Here is a 13,765-nt window from a genome sequence, read left to right as displayed (position 1 = left end):
GTTAACCCTCCCTCCCATTTCCTGATCCTGTCTGTGTCCCATTAAATTATCTCTCAGATCTGAAGGAGATCATGAAAATGATCTGCAGTAAACTTTTCTCCCTCAACCTCATGTGCTGCATGCCTTGCTCTCTCTTCTCCCAACCTGTAGCCCAACTCTCACAAAGGCTGTGTTGCTGACCTGCCAGGCGCTTGCAGGGTGAGGGTTAAGTGTTGGTTTTCCAGCAACAGCAGTACTTTACTTTTTAATCTGCATTTGCAGAATGAATATCTATTAGACCCTCAACACACAGACTACCGAACTAATCACTCATCCCCTTTTCTGTTTGTAGGAAGATGTTATACGTGCCTTGGCTGTAGTGGTATAGATGTCGGTGAGTAACCTCTCTCTCTCTGCTCTATTGTAGATGTGAAGATGCCTTGAAGAAAAACAAAAGCTTGATCACATCCGAGCAGCTCGAGTATCAGCGGGAACTCGAGCGGAACTATGAAGCCCTTGAGCACAACCTGCAACCATTTATTAACCGCAAGATCCCACACCTTTACGTTATGACTCGTTTATAATCTCCTGAGGGGATGGGAAATATATTCTGGAAGCAGGCCAAGAACACTGTAACTGTACAGAGTGACACACCTTGGAACGATATTACTAACTGTTTACTGTTCATTTTGTGAATAGTTATCTCGTGTGAGAATAGAGAATGTATTTATATATCTGGTGGAATGTGTTAAAAATTTCTTCACTTACACTTGGCATGTGAGCCTTGCCATAACATTCTGCTAGAATATTTAGGAGGATTTATTTTTATTTCCTGAAATTCTTTGCTATTTGCCTGTCTCTCTGGGCTGACAGACTCTCCCGTTGCTATGATGAATGGACATAAAGCAAAAAAAAGTTAGCAAACTGGGTTGATGTGGATTCATGTGTGACAATAGGCCAGTTCTTCATTTGCATAACCTTTTGCAAGTAGAAGCCAGAGATGGGGTGTTGCCATTGGCTTTGTGCTGAAAGCACTAAAGTCTGTTCTCCCAAATGTCAAAATTTCTTGATAACAAATACATCTGCAACTGAGTCTGTCCAGTGTTGTTTCTCCCCTTGCATTTGAATGCAGCATGCAAGCTCCAAGACCAGATGAGCTTTTCAAGCAATTTCTGTTTTTGTCTCTGATTTCCAACATTCACAATTCTTTCGGTTTTTTAAGCTCCAAGATTGCCTTACAGGTTATCGTCTTATCAAAGTTTCATGTCTCCTAAAGCGCAAGTTACCTACTCAGCTGGATGTAGTTTGGTGCTCTGTGTTTACATGTTTCTCAGCTCATTCACGCCTGCACAACCAATGATGAAACCTTTAACATCAGACAATTGTCCCCAAACTTTCTCACAAGCAGATGGAAGGCTAACATTGAATGAGATAGAGAGAGAGAGAGAGAGGCCTACCACATCAACATTGGAAGTAGGTCTTGACAAGATTTTTAAGAGGAAGTGGGAGAAGGCATTTGGCAAGGAAATTCTACAAAACAGAGTGCAGCCAGTTTGGAGGTTCAAATCATTTTCAATAACACGTGAATAGAAACAAAATGGGACTTTAGACTGAGAAGAAGTAATAGTACAACATTTATGTTCAAACACATGAGTCGTGAGTTGTGGATCAGTTTCACTGTGAAATTGGTGCAGAAAGGGAACATTTGGCTTTCTCTCTCACATGCATGCAAGCTAAAAAATACTCAATATAAACTTACCTTGCCAAAATTTGTGTTTTTACATTTTCTACAACACGTTTTAAAAGATAAACTGAGCTGGAGTGCGAGGAGAAATATTTGAGTAATTCATGACCATGTGCAACTGACATGCTGGGAATTTCTGTAGATTCCCGATGCTCAGATTGCTACAGCTGGCCTTCTCTGTGAGAGACACAGTTCAGAGGAAGGACTTGCAGGTGAAGCTGTTCTGAGAGGCAGAACTCTCAAATTGAACATATTCTCTGCAGCTTGATAGTCCCTTTACACTTTCTCTTTCAGTTCTGCAGAAACCCCACTAGGCCACAGGGAGCTGATTGCTTTAACTTACTGAATGGACACATTGGTGTGTACCAACACATTGACAATTCAGCAAATCCAGCACATGATCACATATGTGTCTGGAGAGTATTATTAACCAATACAGACAAATCTGGGAAACTTTGAGTTTCCTGTTGAGTTCCTGTGTTCCCTGTGAATTAACAGCCTATAACCAACATCTCACTGAAACTGAAAGAACTCTGGTGGCTGGGATGACTCATCCAGCTGTTGCTATCACCAGAGGCCTCCTCCTTCACCTACTACTCTCCAGGCCTTAATGAAACAAAAACAAAGAAAAAAAATGAAAGAAAAAGAGCCAAAGTAAAAAGAAGAAGAGAAAGAAAGCAAGCAGGAGTCGACCAGTCCTGGGCTCAACCCTGTTACTCTGCTGTCATTTTGATTGTTTTTGTTTGAGGAGCAAGCCATCTGAGTGAACAGGGCAACTGGCTGTTTCTTTGACGAATGAGTGAAGACATTCTTCCTCAGATCAGTTTTATCCCTTCATCAGATATTCCTTAGTTCCCAACTCACCAACCTGGGGAAACAGCCGATTGTATTCACCCTGCCACCCTCCCTACTGTAAATTATGGCAAACATGACCTTTTTTTGTTCATTGGATATGGGCATTGCTGGCCAGGCAGCATTTATTGCCCATCCGTAATCACCCAGAGGGCAGTCAAGAGTCAAACACTTTGTTGTGGGTCTGGAGTCACATGTAGGCCAGGCTACCTAAGGATGGTAGTTTTGTTCGCTCAAGGGCATTAGTGAACCTGAGGGGTTTTCCCCCAACAATTGGCAATGGATTCAAGATCAGCACAAGAATCCAGATTTTTATTAATTCAAATTCCACCATCTGCCATGGCAAGACTTGAACCTGGTCTGCCAGAACATTACCTGGATTAAAGTCCAGCAATAATACCACTAGGCCATCACCTGCCTATGAGACAGGAGAATAGAATATAGAGCCTGGGGAACTCAGAGAGATTGTGAGAACTACATGCAGAGACAGTGAAAGACCATGGAAAACTGCACAGAGAGAGTGAGAGACTTGGGAAAAATGTCTCTGGGATAATCAATATCCATTGGAAAGGACCATCAGATGCAAAACATTGTCTAAATTTTCAATCTCTGTAACAGTTCAGTTTTACATAATACATAAATTACAGCAAAGCTCCAGGTAACTGCAAACACCCAGTTATTATTCAGTCTTTGTCCTTTAAATCTGAGGCTGTCCTTTCCCCATTCACTGGCTGCCTTTTTTGTTCAATTCCGAAAGTTGAAATACTTCTGAACCAATTTTCAGCTAAAATCTGCTGATCCACCTATCGTAGCTCACCGTGGTCACTGGGGTAGATAACTCTGCAGTCACTATGTATCATTATCTGATTAAAAGCTGTAAAACCAATAAAACTTTTATTTCTACAACTCTAATTCAAGAAATGGTCACAGGCCCTAATTATTAACAAAGATTATTTTGCCTCATTCATATGAATAAATCTGCATGTTAAAATTAGAAGTGTAAAAGTGAGCCCATCCATACGGTGTGACAGTTCTCGACCTGTTAAAAAATCTAGGTGAGGTGCTCCCATGCTGTGCAAAGTTTATTGGTGTAATTCTGCCCCCTTTTGGAGAAGATGGGCAACAACAAATATGAAAAGGGATACCCACAATCCAAGTTGCCACAGGGCTCGACTGCTTTTCATTGCTGTTGAAATACCCTTTATTGAAACAATCAAGTCTTTCAATGAAATTTGCTTGGCACTTCTTTGCACCGGTTTCTGTGCCTGGAGTGCACAGGCCTTATGTGGTAGAAGTAAGTTCGATAGTAACTTTAAAAAATGATTTGGATAAATACATGAAGGGAAAAGAGTTGTGGGGCATTGGGGAAGTAGGAGGGTGATAGCTATTTCAAAAAGCTGGAAGGCGTCCATGTGTTGTGATTCTGATTAAAGATTAAGGTTGAAAGAGAAGGAAAAGTTAAAGATGAAATGAGTATTTTCTATAGAAATACTGGGAGATTGAGATGAAAATAATGTGGAGGAAGATTCACTTTGTATGTAACTCAGTGCTGTTCCTGCCTTGGGACTGTTTGATGGGGATAGTGTTGAGGGAGCTTTACTCTGTGTTTAACCCCATGCTGTACCTGTCCTAAGAATGTTTCAATGATGAGGGATTATTGCTTTCAGTTTTTGGAGGTGACAGTGGGGTTCATTCTGTCTCTGAACACCACAGCCTGTAAGTGTGATTTACAATGTTTATTTCCCAGTCTTCGATATTGTACATGACAGTTAGATTGTGTCACATGTAGCTACAGTGATTAAAAAGGCATTTAGTATGCTTGCCTTCATTGCTTAGTCCTTTGAGTATAGGAATTGGAAAAAAAAGTGGAATAGTTTAGTGCTTAGCTCACTTAGTGCAGGGGGCTCAGATGGGGCAGAGTTTGTAAGGACCATCCAAGAAGGCTTCTTGAAACAGTATGTAGATAGTCCAACTAGGAAAGAAGCTGTACTGGACATAGTATTGGGGCTTCTCAGTAGGGTAGCAGCTCGGGAACAGTGATCACAATTCAGTAATTTTTAAGGTACTGATGGATAAAGTTTGGTGTAATTGTCAGGTGAAGGTGCTATGTTGGGGAAAGGCTAATTATGACAATATTAGGCAGGAACTGAAGAATGTAGATTGAAGGCAGATGTTTGAGGGCAAATCAACATATTGTATGTGGGTGGCTTTCAGGTGTAAGTTGCTGAGAACTCAGGACTAGCACATTCCTTTAAGGACGAAGAATAAGTATGGCAAGTTTAAGGACCCTTGGATAATGAGACATATAGTGAACCTAATCAAAAGGAAAAAGGAAGCACTTATCAAGGCTGGGAGGCCGGGAACATATGAAGCAAGGGTGGAATACAAGGAAAGTCAAAAGAAACTTAAGCAAGGAGTCAGGAAGGCTAAAAGGAGTCATGCAAAGTCATTGGCCAACAGGATTAAGGAAAATCCTAAGGTTTTTTTATACATATATAAAGAGTAAGAGGGTAACTAGGGAGTGCACTGGCCCACTCAATGACAGGGAAGGGAATTTATGTGTGGAGCCAGAGGAAACAGGCGAGGTCTTAAATGAGCACTTTGCATCAGTATTCACCATAGAGAAGGAGTTGGTGGATGATGAGCTCGGGGAAGGGTGTATAGATAGTTTGGGTCATGTTGAGATCAAAAAGGAGGAGATATTGGGGGTCTTGACAAACATTAAGGTAGGCAAGTCCCTAGGGCCTGATGGGATATACCCCAGAATACTGAGACAAGCAAGGAAGGAAATTGTTGGGGTTTCGAGGGAAATCTTTGTATCCTCACTGGCTAAAGGATTGGAGAAGAGCCAATGTTGTTCACTTGTTAAGAAGGGTGGCTAGCATAATCCATCTAATTACAGGCTGGTAAGCCTTACATCAGTGGTAGGGAAACTACTGCAGAGGATTCCTTGAGACGGGATTTACTCACACGTGGAAATCAATAGACGTATCGCAAGAGGCAACATGGTTTTGTGAATGGGACGTCATGTCTCTCTAACTTGGTTGAGTTTTTTGAAGAAGTGAAGAAGATGACCAATGAGAGTAGGGCAGTGGATGTCGTCTACACGGACTTCAGTAAGGCCTTTGACAAGGTCCCTCATGGCAGGCCGATACAGAAGGTAAAGTCGCATGGGGTCAGAGGTGAGCTTGCAAGATGGATAAAAAGACTGGCTCAGTCATAGTATACAGAGGGTAGCAATGGAAGGGTGTGTTTCTGAATGGAGGGCTATGACTAGTGGCGTTCCTCATGAATCAGTGTTGGGACCTTTGCTGTTTGTAATATATATAAATGATTTGAAGGAGAATGTAACTGGTCTGATTAGTATGTTTGCGGATGACGCAAAGGTTAGTGGAATTGAGGATGGAGATGAAGGCTGTCAAAGGATACAGAAGGATATAAATCGTTGGTGACTTGGGCAGATGGAGTTTAATCCGGAAAAATGTGAGGTAATGCACTTTGGAAGGTCTAATCCAGGTGGAAAATATACTGTAAATGGCAGAACCCTTAAGAGTACTGATAGGCAGAGGAGTTTGGGTGTACGGGTCCACTGAAAGTGGCAACGCAGGTCAAAAATGTAGTCAACAAGGCATGCAATATGCTTACCTTCATTGGCCAGGGCATTGAGTTTAAAAATTGGCAGGTAATGTTGCAGCTTTATAGAACCTTGGTTAGGCTGCATTTGAAAGTTTGTGTTCAGTTCTGGTCATCACACTACGATGGCTTTGGAGAGGGTGCAGAAAAGATTTACCAGGATGTTGCCTGTTATGAGGGGCATTAGCTATTGTTCTCACTGGAACAACAGAGGTTGAGGGGGGACTTGATAGAGGTCTACAAGATTATGAAGGGCATGGACAGGCTGGACAATCAGAAGCCTTTTTCCAGGGTGGAAGGGTCAGTTACCAGGGGCCGTGGGTTTAAGGTGCGAGGGGAAAGGTTTAAAGGTGATGTACGAGGCAAGTTTTTTACACAGAAGGTGGTGGGTGCCTGGAACTCTCTGCCAGGGGAGGTGGCGGAAGCAGACACTATAGTGACTTTTAAAGAGCATCTTGACAAAACTATGAATAGGATGGGAATAGAAGGATATGGTCCCCGGAAGGTCAGGAGGTTTTAGTTGTAGAGATAACAAGATGTGGAGCTGGATGAATACAGCAGGCCAAGCAGCATCTTAGGACCAGGAAAGCTGACGTTTTGGGCCTAGGCCCTTCATCAGAAATGGGGGAGGGGAGGAGTGTTCTGAAATAAATAGGGAGAGAGTGGGAGGCAGATCGAAGATGGATAGAGCGTTGCAGTGGGAGAGAGATCCCCTGAGGTTTGTCCAGAGGGAGGAGGGTAACTTCTTCAGGTTAAGCATCCTTAGAAGAGGTGGGGTTAAAATTGTATCAGAGATAATAGGAACTGCAGATGCTGGAGTTATGATGGGCAGCATGTCAGTGTCGGCTTGGAGGGCCGAAGGGCCTGCTCCTAGAACACTTAGAACATAGAACGGTACAGCACAGAACAGGCCCTTCAGCCCACGATGTTGTTCCAACCATTGATCCTCATGTATGCACCTTCAAATTTCTGTGACTATATGCATGTCCAGCAGTCTCTTAAATGTCCCCAATGACCTTGCTTCCACAACTGCTGCTGGCAACGCATTCCATGCTCTCACAACTCTCTGTGTAAAGAACACGCCTCTGACATCCCCTCTATACTTTCCTCCAACCAGCTTAAAACTATGACCCCTCATGTTAGCCATTTCTGCCCTGGGAAATAGTCTCTGACTATCAACTCTATCTATGCCTCTCATTATCTTATATACCTCAATTAGGTCCCCTCTCCTCCTCCTTTTCTCCAATGAAAAAAGTCCGAGCTTAGTCAACCTCTCTTCATAAGATAAGCCCTCCAGTCCAGGCAGCATCCTGGTAAACCTCCTCTGAACCCTCTCCAAAGCATCCACATCTTTCCTATAATAGGGCGACCAGAACTGGACGCAGTATTCCAAGTGCGGTCTAACCAAAGTTTTATAGAGCTGCAACAAGATCTCACAACTCTTAAACTCAATCCCCCTGCTAATGAAAGCCAAAACACCATATGCTTTCTTAACAACCCTGTCCACTTGGGTGGCCATTTTAAGGGATCTATGTATCTGCACACCAAGATCCCTCTGTTCCTCTACACTGCCAAGAATCCTATCCTTAATCCTGTACTCAGCTTTCAAATTCGACCTTCCAAAATACATCACCTCGCATTTATCCAGGTTGAACTCCATCTGTCACCTCTCAGCCCATCTCTGCATCCTGTCAATGTCCTGTTGCAGCCTACAACAGCCCTCTATACTGTCAACGACACCTCGAACCTTCGTGTCGTCTGCAAACTTGCTGACCCATCCTTCAATCCCCTCATTCAAGTCATTAATAAAAATTACAAACTGTAGAGGCCCAAGGACAGAGCCCTGTGGAACACCACTCACCACTGACTTCCAGGCAGAATATTTTCCTTCTACTACCACTCGCTGTCTTCTGTTGGCCAGCCAATTCTGTATCCAAGCAGCTAAGTTCCCCTGTATCCCATTCCTCCTGACCTTCTGAATGAGCCTACCATGGGGAACCTTATCAAATGCCTTGCTGAAGTCCATATACACCACATCCACAGCTCGACCCTCATCAACTTTTCTAGTCACACCCTCAAAGAACTCGATAAGGTTTGAGAGGCATGACCTGCCCCTCACAAAGCAGTGTTGACTGGACTTAATCAAGCCATGCTCTTCCAGATGGTCATAAATCCTATCCCTCAGAATCCTTTCTAACACCTTGCAGACGACAGACGTGAGACTTACTGGTCTGTAATTGCCGGGGATTTCCCTATTTCCTTTCTTGAAGAGAGGAATTACATTTGCCTCTCTCCAGTCCTCAGGTACGACTCCAGTGGAGAGCGAGGATGCAAAGATCTTCGCAAGTGGCGAAGCAATTGCATTTCTCGTTTCCCAAAGCAGCCGAGGACAAATCTGGTCCGGGCCTGGTGACTTGTCAATCTTAATGTTTGACAAAATTTTCAGCACATCAGTGTCCTCTATCTCTATCCATTCCAGCATGCACACCTGCTCTTCAAAGGTTTCATTCACTACAAAGTTCGTTTCTTTCGTAAAGACAGAAACAAAAAACTCATTTAGAGCTTCCCCTACCTCCTCAGACTCCACTCACAAGTTCCCTATGCTATCCCTGATCGGCCCTACTCTTTCTTTGACCATTCTCTTATTCCTTACATAAGTGTAAAATGCCTTTGTGTTCTCCCTAATCTGTTCTGCCAAGCCTTTCTCGTGCCCCCTCCTGGCTCTCCTCAGACCATTTTTGAGCTCCTTCCTCACCTGCCTGTAATCCTCTAGAGCTGAGCTTGACCCTAGCTTCCTCCACCTTATGTAAAGCTACCTTCTTCCTTTTGACGAGAAGCTCCACCGCTCTCGTCATCCAAGGTTCCTTTATCTTACCCCTTCTTGCCTGTCTCAGAGGGACATATTTATTCATCACTCCTGTGCTGTAACTTTCTTTGTTCTTTGTTCAAAAGCCTCTTCCCTGGGATGTGGGATTTCAAGACCAAGGACATATTTTTAAGGTGAGAAGAGAGAGATTTAAAAAAGGAATGAGGGACAACTTTGTTTTACACAGAAGGTGGTTCATGTATGGAATAAGCTTCCTGAGGAAGTGGTGGTTGTGACAAAGTTACAATGTTTAAAAGACACTTAGATAAGTCCATGAATAGGAAAGGTTGGAGAGATACAGACCAAGGGCATGCAGGTGGGACTGTGTTAGTTTGGGATTACATTCAGCATGGACTGGTTGGACTGAATGATCTGTTTCCAGGCTTGTATGACTATGACTATGACTATGACTGTGACTAAAAGTGATTCTACATGAACATCTTACAGGAATCAAAATTGCACTCGGCAAGTGACCTTTCTGATGCTATCCACTAATGCTGATTTCAGTCATACCTTTAGAGCAGAAATCGTATCTGTGCTTCAATGTCATTGATGTTTTCTCAGTATCAACCAGCAGGAGGCAAAGCTAAACTTGGAAACTTTCTGAAGGATTAAATTTTGTGTATGGTCTTCTACTGTGCTATGTTCAGATTTTGAAGCAATGCGAACTTGGCAAAGTGTTGGTTGGATGAGGCTAATTTGCAGGAAATTTGAGACTTTGAGGTTGTGACATGGCAACTGACTAAAATGAGATTTGAGGTGCTGAGTATTTTGAATGCTTTCTCCTCTGCAGTTTTTAGTGAGAGAAGAGAAAACCCTGTCGGATGATACGGTTATCAACTCATCATTGTCCTCCCCACTACGGGCATTCAGTTTTGATTGTGGCTTAGCAGCAAATTCCAGCAGGTTTGTTAGGAATCTGATTCCCATCTGATTCCCAATTCCTGTGAGAACAGCCAAGAATTAGCAATTAGCAAGACCTTTGAAATTGGTGCCACATTTGTAGAAATATCAGGATAGCAGCACTCCATAGTACTGGTTGGTGTGACTCGATAACTTCTGGACCTCATGTTCAGAGTAAGATGAATTAAGTTGCATAGAGGTTAGGCAAAGAAAATGTAGCAGGCTTTCATGAGAGGGAGGGAATTAGGCCACTTTTGGAATACTATGTTCAGTTCTCACACTATTTGAAAAGATGCTGTGAAACGTGAAAGGGTTCAGAAAAGATTTACAAAGATGTTGCCAGGGTTGGTGGGTTTGAGCTGTAGGGAAGGGCTGAATATGCTTGGGACTATTTTCCCTGGAGCATTGGGAAGCTGAGGGGTAACCTTATAGAAGTTTATAAAACCATGAGGGGCATGGATAGGATGAATATCCAAGGTCTCTTCCCAGAATGAGAGGGTAAAGGTTTAAGGTGAGAGGGGAAGGATTTAAAAAGCACGTTTGGGGCAACTTTTTCATGCAGAAGGTGGTGCGAGTGTGGAATGAGCTCCCAGAGGAAGTAGTGGAGGTGAGTATAAATACATTTAAAAGGCACTTGGATGGGTACATTAATAGGAAGGATTTCGAGGGATGTGGGTTAAACGGTGGCAAATGAGACTAGATTAATTTAGGATGGATGTTATCGAGTTGGAGAGGGTTCAGAAGAGATTTACCAGGATGTTGCCGGGTATGGAAGATTTGAATTATAAAGAAAGGCTGGGACTTTTTTCACTGGAGTGTAGGAGGTTGAAAGGCGATCTGACAGAAATTTATAAAATAATGAGAGATCTGGATAGAGTTAATGGTTGTTGTCTTTTCTCTAGGATGGGGGATGTCAAGACTAAGCAGCACCTTTTAAGGTGAGAGGAGAGAGATTTTTAAAAAAAGACATGAGGCAAATTGTTCACACAGAGGGTAGTTCACATTTGAAATAAACATCTTGCGGAAGAGATGGATATCGGTACAATTACAGTGTTTAAAAGTCACTTGGTTAAATACATGAGTAGGAAAGGTTTGGAGGGATATGGGCCGGTAGCAGGCAGTTGTTTGGGATTATGATCAGCATGGACTAGTTGGACTGAAAGGTCTGTTTCCATGCTCTATGGCTCTGTGATATCTGGCTATCATGTATGAGTTGGACTGATGTGTCCATTTCCATGCTATACAATCCTATAATAGTGTCAAAGGATCACTATTCATTGCCATATTCAAAACAACATCAATTTGCATTTATATAGCAACATAACAAAATGTCCTAAAATGCTTCACAGGAGCATGGTCATACTGAATTTGACATTGAGTCACATGAGGCATTATTACAACAAGTGGCCAAAGACCTGGTCATATAGGTAAGCTTTACAAGGGAGAAAGATAGAGAGGATTTGTGAGAGTGATCTCATGATCTTACTGAACATGGGCCAAATGACCTACTTCTGCTCTGTAGGCAGCTATAGGCTCTAATGGAGTGATTACAATGGGCAAATGCAAAAGAACAGAGAATCGTGGGAGTGTGAATGTATTGCATATTTGTAAATAGTCGGAATTTTGCACTGATACAAATTGATGAGCGATTAAAGAAAAAACAACCAAATACCTCAGACAGACACAAGTGGCATGCAACAGCTTGACTCCATGCTCAGAAGTCAAGGGTCATAGGTCACATCTAACACTCAATTCATCACCTCCCATGCTGTGAGTCACACTAGGGAAGCTATAATAATAAAGAGATTCCATATGATGCCAGGACCCTGTCAGCAGGTCACATTAATCCAATCAATTGGCAATGACTTGTCCATTGTGCAGGAAACTGTGGCAAGGGAAAAAAGTATTACACAGGAAAGTCTTGCTGGCAGTGTCCCTGTTTACAAATCAAAACATTCAGAACCAGTGAGAGTAGAAAATGTTGGAAACGGGTCAGTGAGCATCTGCTGAGAGAGAGGGAAAGGAACAAGGTTAAAAATTCAGCCCTATGACCTTTCATCACTTCCTCTGAACATTTCAAGCAATTTCTGTTGGATCCATGTCAATAGTCGTTAAGGAAATGCTTATTATTAAGAAAACCCAGGTGAAGGGCTGAGCTGAAGAAGGAAAGATGCTCAAAGTAATGACTAGATGGACTTTTAGTGTGGACTTTTAAAACCATGTTTTAAATGTCAGGTTTGGAAGAAATTAGTTGGAAAGGGCCATGTCTGTGATTGGTTGTAGCTGAGTGGGGACAGGAGGCTCTGATGAAATACATATAAATAACATGGGCAACTCTGAATTTACATATGAAAAGAAGGGGTCTGCTCTTGGTCCACGGACATTGTTCATGGTGCTACTGTCCACCTCAGAATTTAAACTCCTGGCTAGGTAAAGCCGTAAATTGGCTAGGGATGGCAGAGTTTAGAATCCTTGGAGATCCTCCATTGCTGACATAAACCTTGAATTTTCAATCAAAGCAGCTAACACCTCTGGCTTGTTCATGTAATTATTCACTTAAAGAGCTGACTCAGTGCTAAAGTTAGAACAACACTGGAGGAGGCCTTTCAGCACATCCATTCCATCTGGTTCTCTGTTGAGCCATCCAATCAGTTCCATATCCTAACTCTGTCTCAGCTACTCCACAAATTTATATCCATCAACCGCGTACCCAATTTCATTTTGAAATCATTCAACATCTTCACGGCCACTATTATCGAGGCAGTGACATTCTGGGATATTGTCATTCACTGTACAAAAAAGCTCTAAACTCACGCTGTCAAAATCTTCCAATCTGCGCCCCTAGCCTTACCATTGACTGGTGGGAGCAGCTTGTCTTTGTCAGCCTTTACTAAGCCTGTTGAAATCTTACGCACCCCTATCAAATCTCCCCTCACCTCCTTTGTCCCAGAACAGGCCTGGCTACTCCAACTTAACTTTGTAGTTAAAATCCTTCATCCATGGAACCATTCTGCTCAGTCTCTTTTGCACCCTGTCAAGGACTCTCACATCCTTCCTAAAAAGTGTGTGATGAGAACTGGACAGTGGCTAGTTACCAAAGCTCAGGCACCAAATATACAATAGTTTGATCATCACTGAGCTCAGAGCAGATCATTCTGTGACAAAGTCCCTCCTATTGTCAAACTGGGTGGGGTGGGGGGAATGTCACGTAGGAATCTGCAAAATCTCAGGAACGATGGATCACCAATGCTGTAATTAGGCTGAGAATTTTATTAAAAAGCTACTGACATCCAAAAGACTTCTATTCAAGTTGGTTTTTTATTTGTTTAATAGTTACTTGGTCTGTTTGGTACCAGCTCATACAGTCCAGACTCAACTGAGTCCAGGATTGAACACCAGCATGGGCCCATCACAATCTGGAGAGCAGTGTGGATTCTGTAACAAGCACTTACTGAATCTGGCTTGTGAATGGAGAAATCAGCCTGGGTTCGTGCTGCTGATCATTCTCCTTTGTGTGGGATATTAGCTGCAGGATTGCTGTTGGTTACGGTCTCTGTCCTAGCTATTTGAATCATTTAGATTATTAGACTATTCATATGCAGGGGCTGATTGGACAATGATCATGGCAGCCAAGCAAAGGCTGCAGCTGTGATTTGTCGGGTCAGTAAGCAATCTTCTCGTCTGGGCCAGGTGACCCATTCCAGGTATCGCTTGTGCATGCCTGCCACCTGTTTCTGAATACCTTAGTACCTGCCATCAAAGGGATGTTGCCTAATACTTTGCCCACA

The 13,765-nt window shown here is 42.8% G+C and overlaps 1 protein-coding gene across 3 annotated transcripts in view; it reads left to right on the top strand.

Moving 5' to 3' along the window:
• Positions 1-3,414, top strand: part of LOC125465656 (dedicator of cytokinesis protein 7-like) — a 198,306-nt gene extending 194,892 nt beyond the window's left edge. For all 3 annotated transcript variants that reach the window (XM_059638417.1, XM_059638418.1, XM_059638416.1), the window contains one exon: positions 407-3,414. In XM_059638417.1, the coding sequence (XP_059494400.1) occupies positions 407-563 (157 nt within the window). In that variant the 3' untranslated portion in view covers positions 564-3,414. The remainder of the gene's footprint in view (positions 1-406) is intronic.
• Positions 3,415-13,765: the final 10,351 nt, after the last annotated feature.

The sequence above is a fragment of the Stegostoma tigrinum genome, chromosome 30 (genome assembly GCF_030684315.1).
Source record: "Stegostoma tigrinum isolate sSteTig4 chromosome 30, sSteTig4.hap1, whole genome shotgun sequence".
NCBI classification, from domain to species: domain Eukaryota; kingdom Metazoa; phylum Chordata; class Chondrichthyes; order Orectolobiformes; family Stegostomatidae; genus Stegostoma; species Stegostoma tigrinum.
Note: the sequence above shows the minus strand (reverse complement) of the source record. Positions and strands in the feature narration are given on the sequence as shown.